At 38.9% G+C, this 21,444-nt stretch overlaps 1 protein-coding gene across 1 annotated transcript in view; it reads left to right on the top strand.

The window, feature by feature from the left end:
* Positions 1 to 21,444, top strand: part of LOC136857518 (IQ calmodulin-binding motif-containing protein 1) — a 95,214-nt gene that overhangs the window by 37,683 nt on the left and 36,087 nt on the right. Inside the window, exon 3 of the mRNA XM_067136230.2 lies at positions 4,726 to 4,904. Within this exon, the coding sequence (XP_066992331.2) occupies positions 4,726 to 4,904 (179 nt within the window). The remainder of the gene's footprint in view (positions 1 to 4,725; positions 4,905 to 21,444) is intronic.

Raw genomic sequence — 21,444 nt, 5'->3', positions numbered from 1 at the left:
GAGATAGTTGGTTCAAACCCCACTGTCGGCAGCCCTGAAGATGGTTTTCCATGGTTCATTTTCACACCAGGCAAATGCTGGAGCTGTCAGTACCTTAATTAAGGACACGGCTCTTCCTTCCCACTCCTAGCCGTTTCCTATCCCATCGTCGTGATAAGACCTATCTGTGTCGGTGGAGCTTAAAACAACTTGTAAAACATTCTGATTGTAAAACTTTTTTCGACCAATGGGGCTCGAACCGACTAACCATGGTGTTAGAACATACAGAGATCAATGCCTTAACTATCATGGCCACCACCCGCACATATGTTGTTAGATGATGATGTCTCATAGATCATGGCTGTAAGATACAGGGCAAAACATGTAGGAGTAAGGACACAGCTTTGTTTAAGCCCATTAGTAATTGGAAATTCCTTTTATATATCATTTTGATACATAACCTATCCAACCATACCAGCATGGAGTGCTCTGACTATTTCTACAAATTGTTTATGGTAACCCAAACGGCTTAAAACCATCCGTATAGATTCTCCAGACATAGTATCACAGGCCTTTTCTAAATCATGGAACACAAAGCAGAAGTTTTTGTGGCTCTCTGCACTTCTCCTGCAGTTGACTTGCACCAAATATCATGTCGATGGTACTTGTAGATGTATGAAACCCACACTGAGGTTCTGGAAGTATCTTTTCCAAGACAATCTGGAGTCCAGCGGGATTTTGGAAAAAATATTTCCTGCTTTGGAGAGCAAGGAAGTGCCACGATAGTTACCGCAAATGCATTGATGACCTGTTTTGAAGGATTCACAGACTCAACACTAAATTTATGTGCAGTGTTTTTAACATTACATTTTTTTTTAATTTTAAAAATTCTTAAGAAGAGTCAATTATTGTAATATGCGTGACATTACACTTTTTTCAAGAGACATTAATTTCAAGGATCCTCATGAAGGTTCAAATATTTTAATGTATACTGAGTGGCCAAAAGTTATGGAAGACACTGAATATGATATTAATAACAGGTTGCTCCTCTGCGAGCCCTCAAAACGGCAGCAATATGGCAAGGCATTGACTCTACAAGATGTTGAAATTGTTCTGGAGGTATCTGGACCCATGCATCTTGCACTGCTACTCACAATTGGTCTTGTGTACTTGGTGCAGGGTTCATGGAGCATACACCAGCATTGGCAGCATCCCATAAATGATTGGATTAAGATCAGCTGATCTGGAGGGCCAATCCATGGTCGTAACTTGACTGGAGTGCTCCTCCAATCACCTGCGTGCCACCACATAGCATTGACATGGCACATTGTCCTGTTGAAAGAAGGCATCAGGGTGCTCTTGGGCCAGAAAGGAATGCAGATATTCTGAAAGATTGTCCAGATAATGTGCGTGCACCTGTCAGCACTCCCTGCAAATGGACAATGAGGCGAAATTGCGACCATGAGAACGCCACCCAGACCAGAACTGAGCCACCTCCTGCATGGACACAACCTTGTTTTTTTTTTTTTTCCCTAGTGGCTTTTCGTCGCACTGACACAGATAGGTCTTATGGCGACGATGGGATAGGAAAGGCCTAGGAGTTGGAAGGAAGCGGCCGTGGCCTTAATTGAGGTACAGCCCCAGCATTTCAACCTTGTTGACATGCAGGATCCATAGCTTCATGTGGCATATGCCACACTCTCACGCACTCATCTGCTCGATATAACTGGAACCAGGATTCATCGGACCATACCACATGCCGCCACTGTTGTATGGTTCATTGCCAATGTTCGCGGGCCCATGCACGTCGTTGATCTCTGGGTTGAGGTGTCAGCAAAGGGACACGAGTTGGTCGTCGGCTGGTGAAGCCTGTGTGGTGCAGTTGCCTCCTTACAGTCCTGGTAGAAATGGGTTCATGACTTCCAACATTCAACTGGGCGGTGATCTGACTCACGATAGCCCATTGAGCGCCCAGTGTGGTTCTGCAGAGTCGACGTGATGTCCGCTCTTTAAACACCTGTGGTCTTCCCGTGCAGCGGTTTACGCAAGTGATAACATTCTCTCTGCGATACTGAAGATCTACCTTTGACATGGTTGACCTCGGAAACCCTAATTCGTGTGTAGTCTCCGCAATGCTATGACCCATACGCTGTGCGTTCAAAGTCGGTATCTAACGACATGTTGCCATCTTCACAATACTGGTGTCTGTGGCAGACTGCTCAGCTACACCGCAGCTAGCCACAATGCTCAGGGTTCATACACGGCACATTTGCTAATGGGACACCCCTTCCCATGACTTTTGGCTTCTCAGTGTATATAATGATTAATCTTTACCATTTGACAGATGATGATGGCTTGAAACAACCTGAAACATGTACTGATCAATTGTAACTTATCATGAGTAAAACAAGTATTGATTAGGTTGACCTGAAATAACAAAATAATTTTTAACTTGTTGTCTGGTTATGACAGTGTCAGTTTTCTGTCCGTGCTAAATTGATGGTGCTAATTCCACATAGACCCCAGCCCGAAAACATATCTATGATTTATATTATCATGTGTGTAGAGTTATTGGGTTCGTCGTGTTTGTTTATTGTACATTCCATACAGTTTGCCGACGTTTCAAATACATTGCAGTATTCTTTGTCAAGGGAACTGAAATACCCATACTCGACCCAAGGTTATCATTCTCCTGGTACTTACTGTGCTTGGCCTTAAATGGCCTTCTCTCTCTGGCTGACGTAAGAAAATTGCGGTCTCTTAGGGTTCGTCCTGTATGTTCGTACTGTGGCCTGTATCTTTTAGTCTATGTATAATAGGCATCCAAGAATTGCTGATTTTGTATCCTTCTTCTAAATTCATATTGTTTGGATGTTTTTTAATTGTGATAGTCTCATCCATGAAGAGCAATATCAAAGTCCTAAGAGAGATAGGAGATAAATGGAGTCTGGTGACTGAAATTGAAAAACGGAAAATACAATTTATTGGTCACATTCTGCGGGAAGAAGAGTTCTTTTGTAAACATCATTGAAGGAAGGATTGCAGGGAAAAGAGGAAGAGGACGACCCAGAGTGTCTTATTTCAAGAACCTGCTTCAGAAAATGAGCTGCCAGACCTACGCCGAGTTGAAAAGACTGGTTAAAGATAGACATCTATGGTTGCGGCAACAAGGCTTAGCCTTCAGAATATGACGATGATGATGTTGATGATAGATTCCTTTCAAAGTTCCAGGGAATAGCTGATAAGATCTTGGTTTTGTCAAATGAATTAATTTGAAATTAGGAAACACCCGAACAATATGAATTTAGAGGAAGAATACAAAATCAGCAATTCTTGGCTACCTTTTATACATAGATTAAACAATGCAGGCCACAACATCAACATACAGGACGAACGTCAATTTATGTAATAGCACCAGCAAGTCCCAATTGGCTGGCTGTGACACATACATTCCAGAATTCTCAAGAGACCACAAGGGCTTAACTCAGCCAGAGAGAGAAGGCTATCTAAGGCCAAGGACAGTAACTACTCTCGTAGTTGATTAGCTGCTCGGGAGACTGATTACCTTGGATCTAGCAGGAGTATTTCAACAGTTTAAAGATATTAATATTAAAAGTTGCACTTTTACAATACTTACAGAAGTTTTTATTCTTAAAGCAAAGTTGTAGGGTAGTTGTTTCGTCCCTCTTGAGGACATCCTCAGCCTAGCAAAGAGCGAAAGTTGAATAGTAAAATTAGCATAACAAAAAAAAAGTGTTCTATACATGGCTACAGCAAATCAAATTTACATGGTCTTAGTGTGCCATTTGACGACAAAGTGGTGACTTGAAATCCATTTGAAACATCTTATCATTGTTCAAGTATAAAAGAATCTTACATTTGCAGACATACAGGTTAAGAGAGAAAAATCATGACTAGTAGTTTAGTCTTGGTTCTATGTTGCTAATCGTAAAAACTGTTCCTTTAGTGGTTTAATGGGTAATAAACATTGTGTGGTAGAATTAGGCTGTTAACAAGGTGAACTTTTCATGTGATGTCATTATAAGTTGAAAAGCCAGGCTTGGGTTATATGGTTTCAGTCGTGGAGTTATCTAGAATGTAAATAGATTATTAAGAAATTGTGTAAACTTAAACAAGATCGAAAGGTAAAAAGAAATGTAAAGCACATCCGAGTACTTACGTTCATTGCCGGTCGTCATGTGTCTTGGCTGACAAGCCTTGTGCTGCAGTCATGTATTACTTGTAATAGGGGTATTTCAGTCGCCTTGGAAATGTATTTGAAATGCTGGCAAACTGTATGGAATATACAGAAAATAACAACACTGTTCAACCTAGAAGAAGAACCAAATAACATTAGAAAGTGTAGTCATACTTCATGTAAGATGAAAATCTTACACCGCAGTATTTTTTCGTCTGTATCTTGGCACAGACAATAGCAGAATGTAGCTTCCACCAAAGTCCCGATCTCATTTATAGTTTGTGACAGTGTGGAAGTTGCTTTGGTATGGGTGGTGCTCAGTAAGATGTTGTGGATGTTGTGAAAAGTGCTGTTCATAGTGCTGGTTGTGCTATAATTGCACTTTCTGGCTTAGTGAAGGCAGCAGTGACAAATTACTTCACTCCTTGTTATGCTTTGTACACCTCATTTTGGCACCACCATCGGTTATCGCAGTTTCACTATAACTGCATAACCTTTGGTGGTGTTATTTGCTATGGTCAAACTGAATTTCATTGTCTTTGTTGCAGTTGGCAGAATGCTCATGATGAATATAAAGCTGAGGGATTGAAAAAGTTGGATGAAAATCACAAGGAGGTTCAAAAGAGACTGAATAGCTGGTACATGAGGGCCAGCACTAGACAGAGGCGTGATCAGCACATAGAGGCTAAATGTGCCCAACTGGGAGCAACAGTCATGCTACTGAAAAGTAAGTTGTATTTTGAAAATTCATAATCTTATATTATAATGACAGTAGTCAATTGGATCTACACTGACTGGCCAAAAATCACGGGGAGGGGTGTCTCATTAGAAAATGTGCCGTGTATGACCCCTGAATGTTGAGGTGTAGCTGAGCAGTCTGTCATAGACACCAGTGCCGTGAAGATGGCAGCTTGTCGTTAGTTAAACGACTTTAAACATGGGATGATCATCGGCACACAAGTTATAGCATTGCAGAGATTACACGTAAATTCAGGTTTCCAAGGTCAACAGTTCACAATTAAGTATTTATTATTTTCCATAACATAATTTTAAGGACACTTCCTCTTAAGCATTACTTTGTCAATTTTATATATTTTTCATCTAAACAGTGTTATGTGGCTGAAGATGTTGATAAAATACAAAACATGTACCACTTTTAACCATTAAATTGCCTTAAGCAATCATTGTATCGACTAGGTGGAAAATAATAAATACTTAATTGTGAATCTATTGAAGTGCGATACGGACCATGAAACTGATTTTATGTAATAAGGTCAACAGTGTCGAGGGTGGATCTTTAATATCGCAGAGAGAATGTTACCACCTGCAAAAATTGCTGCACGAGAAGACCATAGGTGTTTAATGAATAGACATCACGTCACCTCCGCAGAACCATACTGGGCGCTCAATGGGCTACTCTGAGTCAGGTCACCACCCAGTTGAATCTTGGGATTACATATAAAATTGAAAGTTTAGTTTAACAGGTCCACCTTTTCAATACAAAATTTTAGTAATGCGGGTTACATTACAAATGAAACATTTATTTGGAACTAGTTTCGACCTAAGATCAAGGTCATCATCAGCCAAGAACATGAATTGCACAACATATTAAATAGACCATAAACAATGTACATATATCGCAGAAACATTGTGGTTTGATGCTATAAAGTTAAAAGTTGAAGATGAAAAGTCACAGTGGAGATAAGAGTTTTAAATTATGCATAAATTGCATTAAAGTAAGGCCACAGTTGTGTTTGAGTAAGCAAGGAGTGCAGATGTGCTGAGTAGAGTGCGGAGTAATGAGCAACACGTTGGCACTATACAGGATAGCGATTGGGAGCTGGCACTGTGGAATAGAAAGTAGAAAGGTGAGAAGAGTGAAGATAAATGGTGAAAAAAGGGGGATGTTGGCAGCTCTACTGGTGGCAGCGGTGGTGGTCATGCTGTTGATAATAGGGGGAGTTGAAATTAATCCTGGTCCTGGTCTGGGTCCAGTGGGTTCCATTGGATGGGAAGAGTTTGAAGCGATAAAAGAGATGATAAGAGAGGCATGTAAGATGGAGCAAAGAAGAGAAATGTTTTGAGAGCTATCTAAGGAGTTTAAGGACCTAAAGATGAGTATTAAGGAAGATGTGAGGAAGATAATGGAGGAAGAAGGGTGTAATAAAGATGAGCTGGAATTATTGAAGCAGAAGGTAAGAAATTTGGAGCAAGACCTGAGAGAGATGAAGCGATTAGTAGTGAGGAGTGATCAAGAAATTTTGAGGAAGAATATTTTCATATTTGGTATGCAAGAAGAGGAAAAAGAGACTAAAGTGGAACTAGTGTATAAAGTGGTGGAAGTGGTGCAGAATGGGATGAAGATTAACTTTAGCGAAGTTGATATAGACGATGTGCACCAGGTTGGGAAAGTTAAGGGAAGGAGGCCTATTGGAGTGAAATTATCTACATTGATAGCGGACATTGTGATAAGGAATGCGAGTAATTTAAAAGGTGAGAAGGTGTGGATAAGAAGAGAGATGGGCAGTGAAGCCATCAAGGAGAACAGAATCTTGAGCAGGCATTTAAGGGAGGCAAGAAAGCAAGGCCTTAAAAAGCGTATATTAGAAGGCAGCAGCTGGTTGTTGGGGATGGCAGATGGTCACGTACATAGGCAGTGGGCCGGCTAAAGGAAATAGATGAAGAACATCAACGTTAGCAGAAGGCGACGCAGACGGCAGAGGGAGAAGTGGTGAAGGTCACAAGGAGAAGTAGCGATGACGTAGAGGAGAGTGATATTACGGAAGTGAGTGAAGTCCACAACGCACCAAGATCGGGAAGTGGAGAACTGTTGAATAGCAGTGTCAGCAACCAGTTGGTCGGGAATACAGAGACCTTGGTGAGCCATGACAGCATAGAGGTGAATGAATCAAGAAATAGGACAAGAGTGATACAGAGTGAAGTGAAAGGGGTGAGCAAAAGCAATAGGAGACAGGGTAATGATTCAACTTCACCGAGTAAAGGAAATACAGAAAGGAAAATGGAGAGAAGACAGGCACTAAATAAGGGAAGATCGATAAGTTTGAAAGATTTATAGGGAGGAAAGAAATAGGTTCTGGTACAGAGAAAGGAAAGGAGGAGGATGATAAAGAGAAGAAAGAGGGGAAAGATGGGGAAGGCTTGCAAGAAAGAGTGACAAGAAGTAGGGGTGGAAATGGAGAAACACAGAAGCAGAGAGGGGGAGGGATAGGGAATAAATAACTAGATATGGCGATAGGGCTGTTGAATATTGAGGGGTTGATGGGGAAGCTAGGGAGTAAAAAAATTATGGAATTAGTAAAGGATTTTGAGATAATTGCTTTAGTGGTGACATGGTTAGGGAAAGGGGTAGAAATTGAATGGGACAGGTATAGAGTAGTCAATGTGATAAGGAAAAAAATGGGGAGGATGGGAAGAAACCCAGGGGTTATAGCAGTTTTAATAAGAAATGAGATAGCAGAGAGGGTAGAGAGGATACAGAGTGAGGTAGAGGGGGTAGTGTGGTTTAGAATTAAAATGGGAAGAGATGAACAGGAGGCAATTTGTCTGGCCCTCTTATATAATCATCCTAAAGATTCAGTTCATGCAAATGAATTTTTTTTTAGGAACTGATTCAAGAAATAAACACGATTAAGGCGATGTATGTGGGAGATGGAATGATTTTAATGGGGGATTGGAATGTAAGAGTACCAGATTATGGGAGAGAGGATACCAAAGTGAGAGGGTACAGTAGAGCGAGTAAAGGTGAAGGTATAAGTAGTTATGGAGTAAGGCTGTTAGAGTTATGTGCTATAGAAAATTTATATATTTTAAACGGGTCACATCAAATGGAGGGAGTGTAGTAGATATAGGAGTAAGCACGGAGATAGCGTTAAGGAGAATGATAAGTTTTGAGGTGGTAGAATGTGGGGCAACAGAACACATGCCCATTAAGATAAAACTAAGAGGTGAGGATGATAGGAGAGAGGTAGGAAAAAGAAGGGAGAGATATAAGAAGGAGGGATGGAAATATATTTGGAACGATACTACGAGAGAAAAAATGAGATTAGTGCTAAAAGAGAGGGGAGATATCTTAAGGGTAGAAATTGAAAGGGCATTGGAAGGAAATGACATGGATAAGGTGCTAAAATTAATAGAATTTCCAGTATGGAGTGTGGGAAAGAAAGTGAAGATAACAGAAGGGAGACATAATAACAGAGTCACGGGGTGGTTTGATGAAGATTGTAGGAGGAAACGAGAGGTTGTAATGGCAGCTCTAGCGGAGTTTAAGAAGGGAGGGGAACAAGAGAAGAGAGAGGAATATTGTAAATTAAGAAGAGATTTAAAGAGTTATTGAACGAGAAAAAAAAATGGCTGGAAAGAGGCGGAAGCAGAAAGAATAAATGGATATTGCAAAGAGAAGAGATTCGAGAGGATTTGGGAATCTATAAATAAGATAAAGAGAGCAAGACCGATGAGAAGGAGGCAAATATAGGGGAAAATGAGTGGATAGGATACTTTAAAGGGCTTTTAGGAGGAGGAGAAAGCTGGCATGGGGAAATGGGCAAGACATATATCGTAAGGGAACTAGAAGTAGGAATTCAGATACTAGATGAAGAGATAACAAGCCAGGAAGTAATTAGGGTGTTAAGTAAGACAAGGACAAATTCAGTAGGTGGTATGAACAGTATTACGAAGAGTGTATGGAAGAAAGTGGGGACCAATGAACCGATGTTGAAGGTGATGTTTAAATTTTTTATCAGGATGTTGGAAACGGCAAAATTTCCTAGTGACTGGAAGAAAAGGTGTAATATGTCCAATTTATAAGAATAAAGGGGCTAGAAATGATCCTAATAATTATAGAGGAATAACACTCCTTGACTCTGTCGAAGGTATGTACAGGGATCATAGCCAATAGGATTAAGAGTTGGGCAGAGCAGTATGGAGGATATCAGAGTATCAGAATGGGTTTAGGGAGGGGAGGAATACGGTACATAATGTGTGGATTTTGGATACTTCGATCACGAAGTATGTGAGGATAGCAGGAATGATATTATATGTAGCAGCGATTGCTTTAGAAAAAGCCTTTGATGCAGTGAGTCGGGAGGTGCTATTTACTAGATTAAGGGAGATAAGGCTCTCGAAGGAAATGAGGGCGGCAATAGAAGTAATATATGAGAAAATACTGGTGATGATTAAATTACAGGGGGAAGAATGAGTAAGTGTGTGGATGATAAAGATGTTGATTCCCATAGGGAATTTGAAATGTTTGTTCCAAATGAGTAAATTTATAATACCAATATAGTTGGTCCATTATTGGACATTATAAATTTTCCACCTAACTCATTTCTGGTTGCCAGCGTTTCAGCCCAGTGTGCTATGTTGGGCTCATCAGTTGGTAAATAGCACACCCACCAAGACACATGGCTAGTGCATACTGTGGAGGCCACTGCGTAGGCTACATGGAGCCACCGGCAGTGCAGATGCACTATGAGAGACTTTGTCTCATTACCAAAAATTGATGCCTGCTTGGCCATCAGACGATAAAAATGTTGATTCCCATAGGGAACCTGAAAGGTTTGTTTTGAATGAGTAAATTTATAATACCAATATAGTTGGTCCGTTATTGGACATTGTAAATTTTCCAGCTAACTCATTCCTGGTTGCCAGCGTTTCACCCCAGTGTGTTACGTTGAGCTCATCAGTTGGTAAATAGCACACCCACCAAGACACATGGCTAGTGCATACCGTGGAGGCCGCTGCGTAGGCTACATGGAGCCACCGGCAGTGCAGATGCACTATGAGAGACTTTACCTCTTTTTCAAAAATTGATGCCTGCCTGGCCATCAGATGATAAAGATGTTGATTCCCATAGGAAACCTGAAATGTTTGTTCCGAATGAGTAAATTTATAATACCAATATAGTTGGTCCATTATTGGACATTATAAATTTTCCAGCTAACTCATTCTCCTGGTTGCCTGAAATGCACTAGCTAGATTAGTGTGTAAAGAATCGATGGAAAGTGCAATAGCTAAGAGAATGATTAAGTATTGGATGAAGGAATGGGAGGGGAATTACTACAAGAAGCGTATAGGTTTCAGAAAATCATGGAGAATGAAGGACACTGGGTGAATAAGTGTAAAAAAATAAAACCTACAAAATTTAGGGTTGGGAGAGTTAGGGTTCGTGGGATTGGGGGAGAGGAAAGAATGAGCATGGAAAAGGGTAAAGGGAAGATTATTAGGTATAGAAAGACAGTTTAATAATGGAATGTAGGGAGAGAGACTCGCTATCAGTATTAAACAAATTGGTGGAAGTAACGAACCCAAAAATGGAGGGCAGAAGAGATAAAAGAAGTTTATAATGGTGGGTAATGGGAGTTCCAAAAAACAGGGGATGTATAGGATGAGAAAATAAGGATACATGTATTTTGTGTGGAGAGGGTTGGTCGGACCTGCACATATTTAACCAATGCAGAACCTTAGAGGAGATTAAAAAGAAATGACTGACTAAGAAAGAAATGGAAAAGGTAGAAAGAGTGATAAGATGACAGCATGGTTATGTAGAGTGTGGGAGAGAGGAACAAATATATCGAAATATTTAAATGCGGTTAGAGCGAGGTTTTTAAAGAAATTGAGGGAATAACAGGAAGAATGGAGGGAGCGAAAATGGGTCAATAAAAAGAGGAGAGAGATGATAGGAAGCAGGAGAAATGGAAGAAAGAAGGAGCAGGGAAGGTTGGAGCTATGTTTAGAACACAGGGTAGGAGGTGAGAGAAGCAGAGGGAGAGGAGTAGGAAGGTAGAAGAAGATAGGTAAAATGGCAAGTTGAATCTAAAAATGTCTTCAGAGAAAGAGATAGTAAGATTTAGATGAACAAGGGAAGCATCTTGCCCAGAGGAATGGTTATCCGCCCTGAGCAGGATGCTGCTAAGAAGAATGAGAGAGTTGTACTAGATATAAGGATATGTACTACGAAGAGATTGTTATAGTTTTGTGTAGTGCAGTAGTGTAGTGAATTCAAGGAGGAACGATTGGCAGAGAGTTAGTGTAAATGGAAGTAAAAGTGAGTGGGAAAAGATGAATTGTTGTATATCTAGATTAGTGACTAGGGAGATGGATTGACCAAGACTTTGATGAATTGAATTGATATTGAATTGAATTTATTGATAATGATGATATACATGCCACTGAGGCTGAAAAGCCCCTTTATGTAGCGTCTACTTATAACACAATACAAGTTTATGAATATACTAACTACATTTTCTTCTTCTTCTTCTTCTTTTATGACCACATAGGATCACTTTAGTCAGTCCGTCGTTCAGGTCTCTTTGAAGGGATTGTTCGGGCTTTGCGGTCCTCCCAGTACTTCTTCAGACGCTCCGATCTTCGTGCCCTTTCCTCAGTTGAAAATGTGCGTGTTGTTGGTTTGTTTTGTGTAAGGGTAAAGCGGAGGTTTGTATTCTTGAGTTTTGTATTCAATTTTATCTTATTTTTGGTGTCTTCTGTTGTAAGGCCTATTTCCTTCAGATCCTCTCTTACTTCTCTGATCCATTTACATCCTGTTGTGGTATTTTTTGAGACGAGATTGTGTTGTACTAGTTGTTTCAGAAGTCTCGAGTCCTGCATCCTCATGATATGTCCAAAGAATCCCAGTCTCCTCTTACGCATAGTATCTGTAATGGGTTCTAGCTCTTTGTACACGACTTTGTTAGGTATTAACCGCCACTGTCCATCTTTCTGATATTTTTTGTTGATACAGGTTCTTCCAATCCTCCTTTCAATTTTCTGAAGTCTGTCAGTCTTTGATTGTTTATTCAGGTAAAAGAGTGTTTCTGCTGCATATGTAGCTTCTGGTTTTATAACTGTGTTGTAGTGTTTTATTTTTGTATTTATTGATAGACATTTCTTTTTGTAGATATCCCATGTTAATTTTTGTGCTTTAGCTAATCTATTTGTTCTTACTTGGATTGAGATTTTTTCATTTAAGTTATGTGTTATTACTTCTCCAAGATATTTAAACTGAGTTACTATTTTGATTTTATTACCATTTATGGTGACTTCTTTTAGCTGTGTTGGTTTTTGGGGCATAATTTCTGTTTTTTCAAATGATATTTTGAGGCCAATTTTATTTGCAATGTTTTGAAGTTCTGATATCTGGGTTTTTGCTTCTTTTATGTCCACTGCTAGTAATGCTAAATCGTCAGCAAAACCCAGGCAATTTGTTTTGATTTTTCGGCCAATCTTTATTTTGGGGGGACATTTTCTAAACCATTCCCTCATTACCATTTCTAGAGCACAGTTAAATAATAGTGGTGAGAGCCCATCTCCCTGCCGTAGTCCAGTTTTAATTTCAAATGTCTCTGATGTTTCCCCCCTAAACTTCACTTTTGACTTGGTATTGGTGAGAGTCAATTTTATCATGTTTATTAATTTGGGGTGTAGTCCAAGGTGCCTTAAAATTTTAAACAGAGATTCTCTATGGATGCAATCATAAGCTTTCTTGAAATCTACAAATGTTATCACCATATCTCTGCTTCTTCTCCTGTTATAGTCCATTATCAACTTAAGACTCATGATCTGATCAGGACAGCTCCTCCAGGGTCTGAAACCTCCTTGATATTCTCCTAGTTCTTTCTCAAGTTGTAAACTTATCCTATTAAGGATGATTATTGAAAATATTTTGTATGTTATGTCTAGGAGAGAGATTCCCCTGTAGTTATTAGGGTCGGTTTTGTCCCCTTTTTTGTGCAGAGGATGAATGAGGGCTGTTGTCCAGTGTTCTGGTAGTTCTTCTTTAATCCAGATAGAGACAAGTTGTTGATGGAGGGCAACTTTTGCTGAGGTTCCTGCATATTTCCAGATTTCCGCAAAGGTCTGATCTTCTCCTGGCGCTTTGTAGTTTTTTAATTTATTCAGAGCTTGGTAGACTTCCTTTATTGTGGGGGGATTGATGTTTTCTGGTGATGTTTTTATCGGGGTGTTGGTGTCCAAATGAAGGAGTTCTGTAGGTTCCTCACAATTTAAAAGCTTGTTGAAATGTTTAGCCAGAATTTCTGCATTGTCTTTATTGTTATGGGCCAGCTTACCATCTTCATCCTTCATCAGTAGGGTCGGGGGTTCATATTTTTGGAGCTGCTTTCTGAAGGTTTTGTAGTAGTCCCTTGATTTAGTTTTACTGAACTGTTCTTCAATTAACTGCAGGGTGTCCTTATGATGTTGTCTTTTTATTCTTCTTAAGACTTGGGTAGTTTCTTTTCTCTGTTTTACTAGCTTTTGATAGGATATTTCTGTCTTTTGGGACTGATGTAATAGCCATGCCTGATGTCTTTTCTCCACTGTTTCATCACATTCACTGTTCCACCATTGGTGTTTTTTACGTGGTTTAATTGGAGCTAGGTCTTCTGCAATTTGTTTAAGGTTGTGTACTAAGTCTTCAAGTTTGTCTGTGATTTTTATTTTTTCAGTTGCTTTCTGGTAATTTTTGTTGTTGATTAGCTGGGTAGGATCTATTTTTCTTTTAGTTTTAAGGGCTTGCTTTTGTTGTCTCCTCTGGGGAGTGAGTTTAATTTTAATTTTAACTACGTAGTGATCTGAACCTGTGTCTATTCCTCGGAGGACTTTGACGTTATAGATCTCTTTGTGGTGGTATTTGTCCATGCAGACGTGGTCCAGTTGCCATTCTCCTTTAGTGTAGTCAGGGTGTTTCCATGTTTTGAGTTTTTGAGGTTTCCTCTTAAAACATGTAGATTTTGAGATTAAATTATGGTTTCTACACAGGTCAACTAGTCTCTCTCCATTTTTATTTGTTTTCTTGTGTGCTGGCCATTTTCCGATGATGTCACGGTATTTTCTTTCTCTGCCTAGTTGAGCGTTGAAGTCGCCTATTAATAATTTTATATGGTGTTTGGGGATGTTATCTATGGTCTGGTCCAATAGGTCCCAAAATTCTCCTGTTTCCTCCTGGTCTTTTGAGGAGTTGTTTTTATCATTAGTGGGAGCATGGGCATTTATTATAGTATAGATTTTATTAGATGCCTTTAAGGTGAGCGTTGAGAGTCGTGGAGACTGTGATCTGAATTCTTGAACTGAGTTTATTATTTTAAGGCTGACCAAAAATCCTGTTCCAAATTGTGGGACATTCTTCATCACTCTCTTCCCGGGTATACCTTTATAAAGTCTGTACCCTTGAGATTCCAAGGCATCCTGGTCAGTGTTTCTAATTTCCTGTAATCCCATGATAAGAATTTTGTGTTGGTCCATTATGTCGGTGATCACTTTTAGTTTACCGGTTTGCATGAGTGAGTTTATGTTGTGTGTAGAGAAGTATGTTATCTGCTTTGGTTTGATTCTTGATTTTGTCTCATTCGTGTATGTAGTACTGGGGTATTTCCGTGCCTCCGACTTCACGGTATCTTTCAGGTGGCAGCCCACCGTATCCGAATGCTGCCTTCTCTGAACTCTTGGTTCAGCCGGTGGAGTATTCCTTAAAAGACCTTCCATGATTGACTGTCAAGGTGTCACCTGTGTGGGACTAGGTCCCGAATTACAACTCTGGATGTGATCCAGTGAGGTGATAATGAGGCCGCTCCTCTGGAGTACAGACGCCTTGTGCAGCCGCCCCTAACCTGGAGAACAGACGCTGCATAATGGATTCCAGTGGCATTTCCTCCACTGTGGGGACCATCACCCCACCCAAAGGGGCTCATTCGCCCGAAGCCGTTGGCCCCCTTAGGGAGTCAGGTTATTTCCCGCCGCCCAACACTCGGCGTTGGCAATTTTACAGCTGGGTGCCAGACCAGCAAACCCTCCTCCTTTCTCATTCCGGACTTGGGACCGGACAATGGACTAACTACATTTTATAATACTAAAATATCAAATTAAACATTAAACTTAAAATTAAACTTAAAATTAAAATACAGATACCAATTCCAATAAAGTTAAAACATAAATCATATAAGAAGTAATAAAGCATATCATTCGATTTTTTAATATTTTAGGCTACAAGAATCTCAGGAATATAAAAAACAGAAACAATTTTCTTAGAAATATACATATTTATTATTGGACACAAGAATACCTGATCTCAGCCCCTTGCGAGGGAGAGCATCTTGCTCAGAGGAATGGTTAACTGCCCTGAGGAAGATGGTCAGTAGAATGAGTGATATATTATGTACTATGTAGATATATTAAGAAGAGATTTGTATATATTGGTAATTGAAGGCATTAAGAGATGAGCAGGTAATATCTATATAGAGGGTGATGGTGAAAAACTTAGTTAAAAGTAGGAATTAGGTAGGTGAAAGAAGGCTGAGAGAGTAACTGTAAAGAAGTTGTAAAAATATTAAGGTTATGGTGCTGTTTAAAAACATGAGCAATTAGTGAGTGAATTGTAGAGTATAAACTGTAGATAATGTGGAAGAACTGTATTAAGATGATGTAAACTAGTAGAGTGGTAAGGAAACTATTGGTATGTTTGTAAGGTCGGTGTTGTGGACTGTGGAGAGAGGACAAGGAATGGTGGATGTGTATCTAGAGTAGTTGACTAGAAAGATGGATTGAGCAAGACATTGATGAATGAGGAAGAGCATCTTGCCCAGAGGAATGGTTATCCGCCCTGAGCAAGATGATGGTCAATAGAATGAGTGTTATATACAAGGTAGATATTATAAGAAGAGATTTGTATATATTGGTAAAGGAATGTATTAAGAGATGAGCAGGTAATATCTAGATCGGGGAGATGATGAAAGACTTTGTAAAATGTAGAAATTATGCAGGAGAAGGAAGGCTGATAGTAAATGGAAAGAGGTGTATAAAAATTAAATTTATGGCGTAGTTTAAGAAAATGAACTATTAATGGGTGGATTGTAGAGTATAAGATGTAAATAATGTGGAAGAACTTATGAAGATGGTATGAACTAGCAGGATGAGAAGAAAACTATTGGTAAGCTAAAACTAAAATAAGGGAGCAAATAATGTAGTGAAGTGAAGGGAAAACGACTGGCAGAGTGTTATTGTAAATGCAGGTAATGTAAATGAGGAAGAGGAGACTGGAATGGGGAGTGCGAGATATAAGAGGTGAAAGGGTAGGGTGGGACTCACCCATCCCAAAGTAAAAAAAGATTAAGCATGTCCGCACATGGGGAAAGAGGAGAAGCAAGGATGGGTGCTGGCAATGTGGAAGAAAGGTGAGTCGCATACAACAGGCTGGACAGGAGATAAGAATGTCACGGGTCACATGTGATCTGTAATACCAATATAAATGGCCCGTTATTGGACATTATAAATTTCCCAGCTAAGTCATTCCTGGTTGCCAGCGTTTCACCCCTGTATGCTAGGCTGGGCTCATCAGTTGGTACCTAGCACACCTACCAAGAGGCATGGCTAATGCATACCGTGGAGGCCACTACGTAGGCTAATTGTAGCCACCGGCAGTGCCAATGCACTATGAGAGACTTTGTCTTATTACCAAAAATTGATGCCGGCTTGGGCATCAAATGATATAGATGTTGATTCCCACGATAAAAGCAGTTGAATGTGTCATCAAAGAGACATTAAATAATTTTGAGAATAAAACAGTCACAGGTAGTACATTAATTGACCTGACAAAAGCTTTTGATTGTGTCTCGCATGAAATCTTAATTCATAAGCTCAGTTATTATGGAGTAAGGGGTTATGAACTGAAATTAATGGCATCCTATCTTCATCAAAGTAAACAGATGGTGGTAAGAAGTGATAAAAAATCTGGTACGGAAATGGTTAAAGCAGGTGTCCCACAAGGATCTGTTTTGGGTCCTTTCCTGTTTTTCGTCTATATCAATGACCTAGCATGTAATGTTCCCTGCACATCAGTTCTATATGCTGATGATACAACTTTCCTAAATACTAATGGTGATGTTACAACACTACAAAACCAAGTCAACACATGTGTTAAAATTGCTGAATACTGGTTTCATTACAATAAATTAACTATTAATGTCACTAAAACAGAAAATATCCTATTTACCTTGGATCACACTGTAAATGATGGCTGCCGTAATTCTGTTAAATCATTAGGCCTACATGTAGATGCAAGACTTACCTGGGAAATACATACATCAGAACTCTGTAAGAGGTTAGCCAGGGTGTGGTATCTGTTGTGGAAACTGAAAACCTGCATCAGTCGGAATATGCTACTTGCATCCTATCATGCTTTCTTTCACCCTCATATTATACTGTATGGGATCATGTTATGGGGCAATTGTCCTACATCAAATAATGTACTTATTTGGCAGAAAAAGGCAGTCCATCTAATTGCTGGATTAGAATTTAGAGACTCCTGTAAAACTTTTTTTTTACCGGGCTGAGTGGCTCAGACGGTTAAGGCGCTGGCCTTCTAACCCCAACTTGGCAGGTTCGATCCTGGCTCAGTCCGGTGGTATTTGAAGGTGCTCAAATACGACAGCCCCGTGTCGGTAGATTTACTGGCACGTAAAAGAACTCCTGCGGGACTAAATTCCGGCACCTCGGCGTCTCCGAAGACCTTAACAAGTAGTTAGTGGGACGTAAAACAAATAACATTATTATTATTATAAAACTTTTTTTGTGAGCCCAGAAATTATGACGGTTCCCTGTTTATATATTCTTACAAATATTATGCATGTGAAAGAGAATCCAAATTTAAAGAAAGATCTACAGTTCACATGCACAACACAAGATACAAGAATGATCGGGATATTCCTTACTCCAGGCTTAGTAAAAGCACAAACAGCCACTGTTATCAACAGCTTAAGATGTACAATAAGCTTCCACTACCTATTCGAACATTAGACAATAGTGCATTTAACAGGGTACTGTCACAACTTTTAAGGAAAAAGGCATTTTATAGTGTAGAAGAGTAATTAGAATGTGGAATTTCAAAAACTGATCTAATATAGGTAGCTAAAATAATTTTTGTAATGACTCAGGCATTATGGGTAAGATATTGTCTACAGATTATTTTTATTAATCCTGACATTACATAGTGTACATTTTCTGTACTTGATGGTAAAAACAATAAAATATCTAAAATATCTAAAAAAATATCTAGAATTGTAAACCCTGACTTCGGTCAGAAATGTTTCGATCGGAAGATCAGACAATCAACCAAACATGAAGAGTCTTCTAACTAATAAATCCACCGGCTTGGACCAAAAACCCCAGCAAAGACATCATTTGGATACGGTGGGATGTCACTTAGAAGATAAAGGTGAATCGGAGCACCTGGTGAGCCCAACAGACATGCAAGCACATCAATTTAAGAAGAAACTTAAATTCAACAAGAAAGGAAAGTTTTCATACTTTGCGACATTAAATATTAATTCGCTAATGAAACTTGGTAAGTTGAAGCACTTAACAGATGTAATGGATCAACATAAAATCTTAATAACAGCACTTCAAGAACTTCAAAATACAGATCTGGATCCAATTGAATTAAGATGATATTGTCTCCATAAAGGACCCCCAGGGAAAATGGTAATGAAGAATGTCCCTCAATTTGGAGTGGGATTTCTGGTTCATAATAGTATAATAGACTCAATAGGAGACTTCTTCTTGATCACTGTAAGGACAGCAACCTTAACAATTAAAGTAGAAAACACCTTGATAAATGTACACGCACCAACAAATGATAAAAACAGAAAAGATAGAGAAGTGGACAAATTTTGGGAGGAACTCAACCATATGATATCAAACATCCCTCATGCACATGTTAAAATCTTGCTGGGAGATTTTAACGCAAAAATAGGACGAGAAAGGCAATACTGCCCAGTAGTAGGAAAATGGCGAACTCATAAATTAACAAACAGGAATGGTGAAAGGTTAATTAAACTTTGTACAGACCATGGATTTATTTTGGAAACTACCAGATTTAAGAGGCGACCACACAAATTAATGATCTGGAAATGTCCTAACATAAAATTGGGGGAATTCCAAATTGATCATATTGCAATGGATAAAAATTATCATAAGGAAATTTATGATGTCAGAGTTCTTCATGGAATAGGCATTTATTCAGATTATTACATATCCAAAATAAAAATCAAGTTGACACCAAAGAGAAAAAGTAAGCCTGCCCAATCCAAATGAAGAGAAATTATGACCCTACTTATTTAATGAATAATGAAGTATATTTGGAAAGATCTAAAACACAACTAAGTGGTGACTTAGAGGTGATAATAAATTGAAATCAGGAGCTGAAGAACTTGCTCCCATTAAAAGGAGAAAGAAACATGTCTGGTGGAATGGGGAGTGCAATAAGGCAATCCAAACAAGGCACAAAGCATGGTTAAATAATCAACAAAGAAAAACTGACGAATCCAGAACAGAACTAACTAATGCTACAAGACAAGTGGCTAAAGAAATTTAAAGAATTAAAAGGAATCATCAGAATGAAATGCTCAGAACAATAGATGATTCATTCAAGCAACATAAAACAAGTGATTATCACAAGATGTTTAAACAGTATCAGTCTAAGTATACTCCACCAACACTTATGCTGAGAAATAAAAATGGAAAAATGACACATAACAACCAAGACAATGCAAATATTTTGGCAGTCTACTTCAAAAAATTACTCAACTGCGAAGACCCAAGAGAATATCTAGTTTGACCCTAAGCCAAAAAACAAACCACCACTAGGAAAGGTTATACCACCAACATATGAGGAAGTGATCAAAGCCATTAACTTGCTCAAGAACTATAAAGCAGCAGGAGAAAATCAGTTGGTTGCAGAATTATGGAAGAATGCCAATGATCAAACTCTCCGAAACTTGCATAAACATATTATTGACATATGGAACTACGAAAAAATGCCCGAGGAATGGAACTCGGCAATAATCCACCCGCTACACAAGAAAGGTGATAGATCAGATCCCAATAATTTTAGAGGGATATCCCTTGTTGATGTCACATATAAGATCCTTTCCAAAATTATTCACTCAAGAATACAGGAACAACTGGACCAAGAACTTGCAGAGTACCAAGGAGGATTTCAGCCAGGCAGAAGTTGTCCAGATCAAATCGTTAGTCTTAAGTGGATTCAAAAAAGATTATGACAGTATTCATCGGGAGTCATTATTGAATACCCTTCAAGAATTTGGTGTTCACAGAAAACTGATCAACCTTATTGGAATCACTGTCAAGAATACTAAAGCAAAAGTTAAATTTAGAGGAGAATTGTCAGAGCCATTTACAATCAAAACTGAACTTCGACAGGGGGATGGTCTCTCACCTGTTTTGTCTACTGGAGAAGGTCATGCGAGAATGGAGAAAGAAATGCCAACCGCACATCAAGATTGGTAGAAATATAAAACTAAACTGCTTAGCATTTGCGGGCTAAAGTCCAAATTGAACAACTAGAAAACATTGCAGAAAAAGTGGAATTACAAATTTCATTTAAAAAGATAGAAATTATGCCAACCTTTGAGGTGGACACCCCTGTCATTCAACTAACGATAACAAACAAATTAAGGTTGTAAAAAAGTTCAAGTATCTTGGGGAAATTATAACTTGGAACCTAAATGAGAAAGCCTCAATAGAATACAGAACAACAAAACTGAGACAAGCACAACGAGTCACATGGTCAACATATAACAATAAATCTCTCTCGATAAATGCCAAATTCAAACAATGGTTCAGTAGTTAAACCTGAAGCAACTTACACAAGCGAAACTCTGTTTAAGTTGAATACCAAAGTAACAACAGATAAAATCCAAATAATAAGCAGAAGAATCGTTAGGACAATCATCAATAAAAAAAAACATCAAGTAAATGGACAATGGAGACTGTTGCCTAATGAAACAGTCTATCGGGAAAATGAATCAATTGTGGATACAATGCAAAAAAGGAGAATTGCCTTTTTCAGCCACATAGTAAGACTATCAGAGACCAGACTACTGAAACAGTTATTCAATTTCTTTTGGAAAAGTGAAACCAAGAACAACTGGTTCGTTGAGGTCCAGAATGATTTAGAAGAACTGAATATAACAATGAAACAAATTGCAAAGAGAAAACAGAAGAGGATTCTGAGAAGTAGAGATACAAGACTAAAATTAAAAACAGTCAAACGAAAACAGTACACCATTACAGATGAAGAGAGGGCAGCCAGGTCAGAAAAAATAAAGAAGTTCTGGGAACAGAAGAGGAAGTTGGAAAAATATTACAACTAATATTGTGAAGACTGTAGTGTATATGGATTGATTTAAGTGCTCCAATGTGGATGTAAACTATGTAAATAAATAAAATAAATAAAT

Source organism: Anabrus simplex, chromosome 1 (assembly GCF_040414725.1).
Source record: "Anabrus simplex isolate iqAnaSimp1 chromosome 1, ASM4041472v1, whole genome shotgun sequence".
NCBI classification, from domain to species: Eukaryota; Metazoa; Arthropoda; class Insecta; order Orthoptera; family Tettigoniidae; genus Anabrus; species Anabrus simplex.
This window is presented reverse-complemented; position numbering and strand designations above follow the sequence as displayed.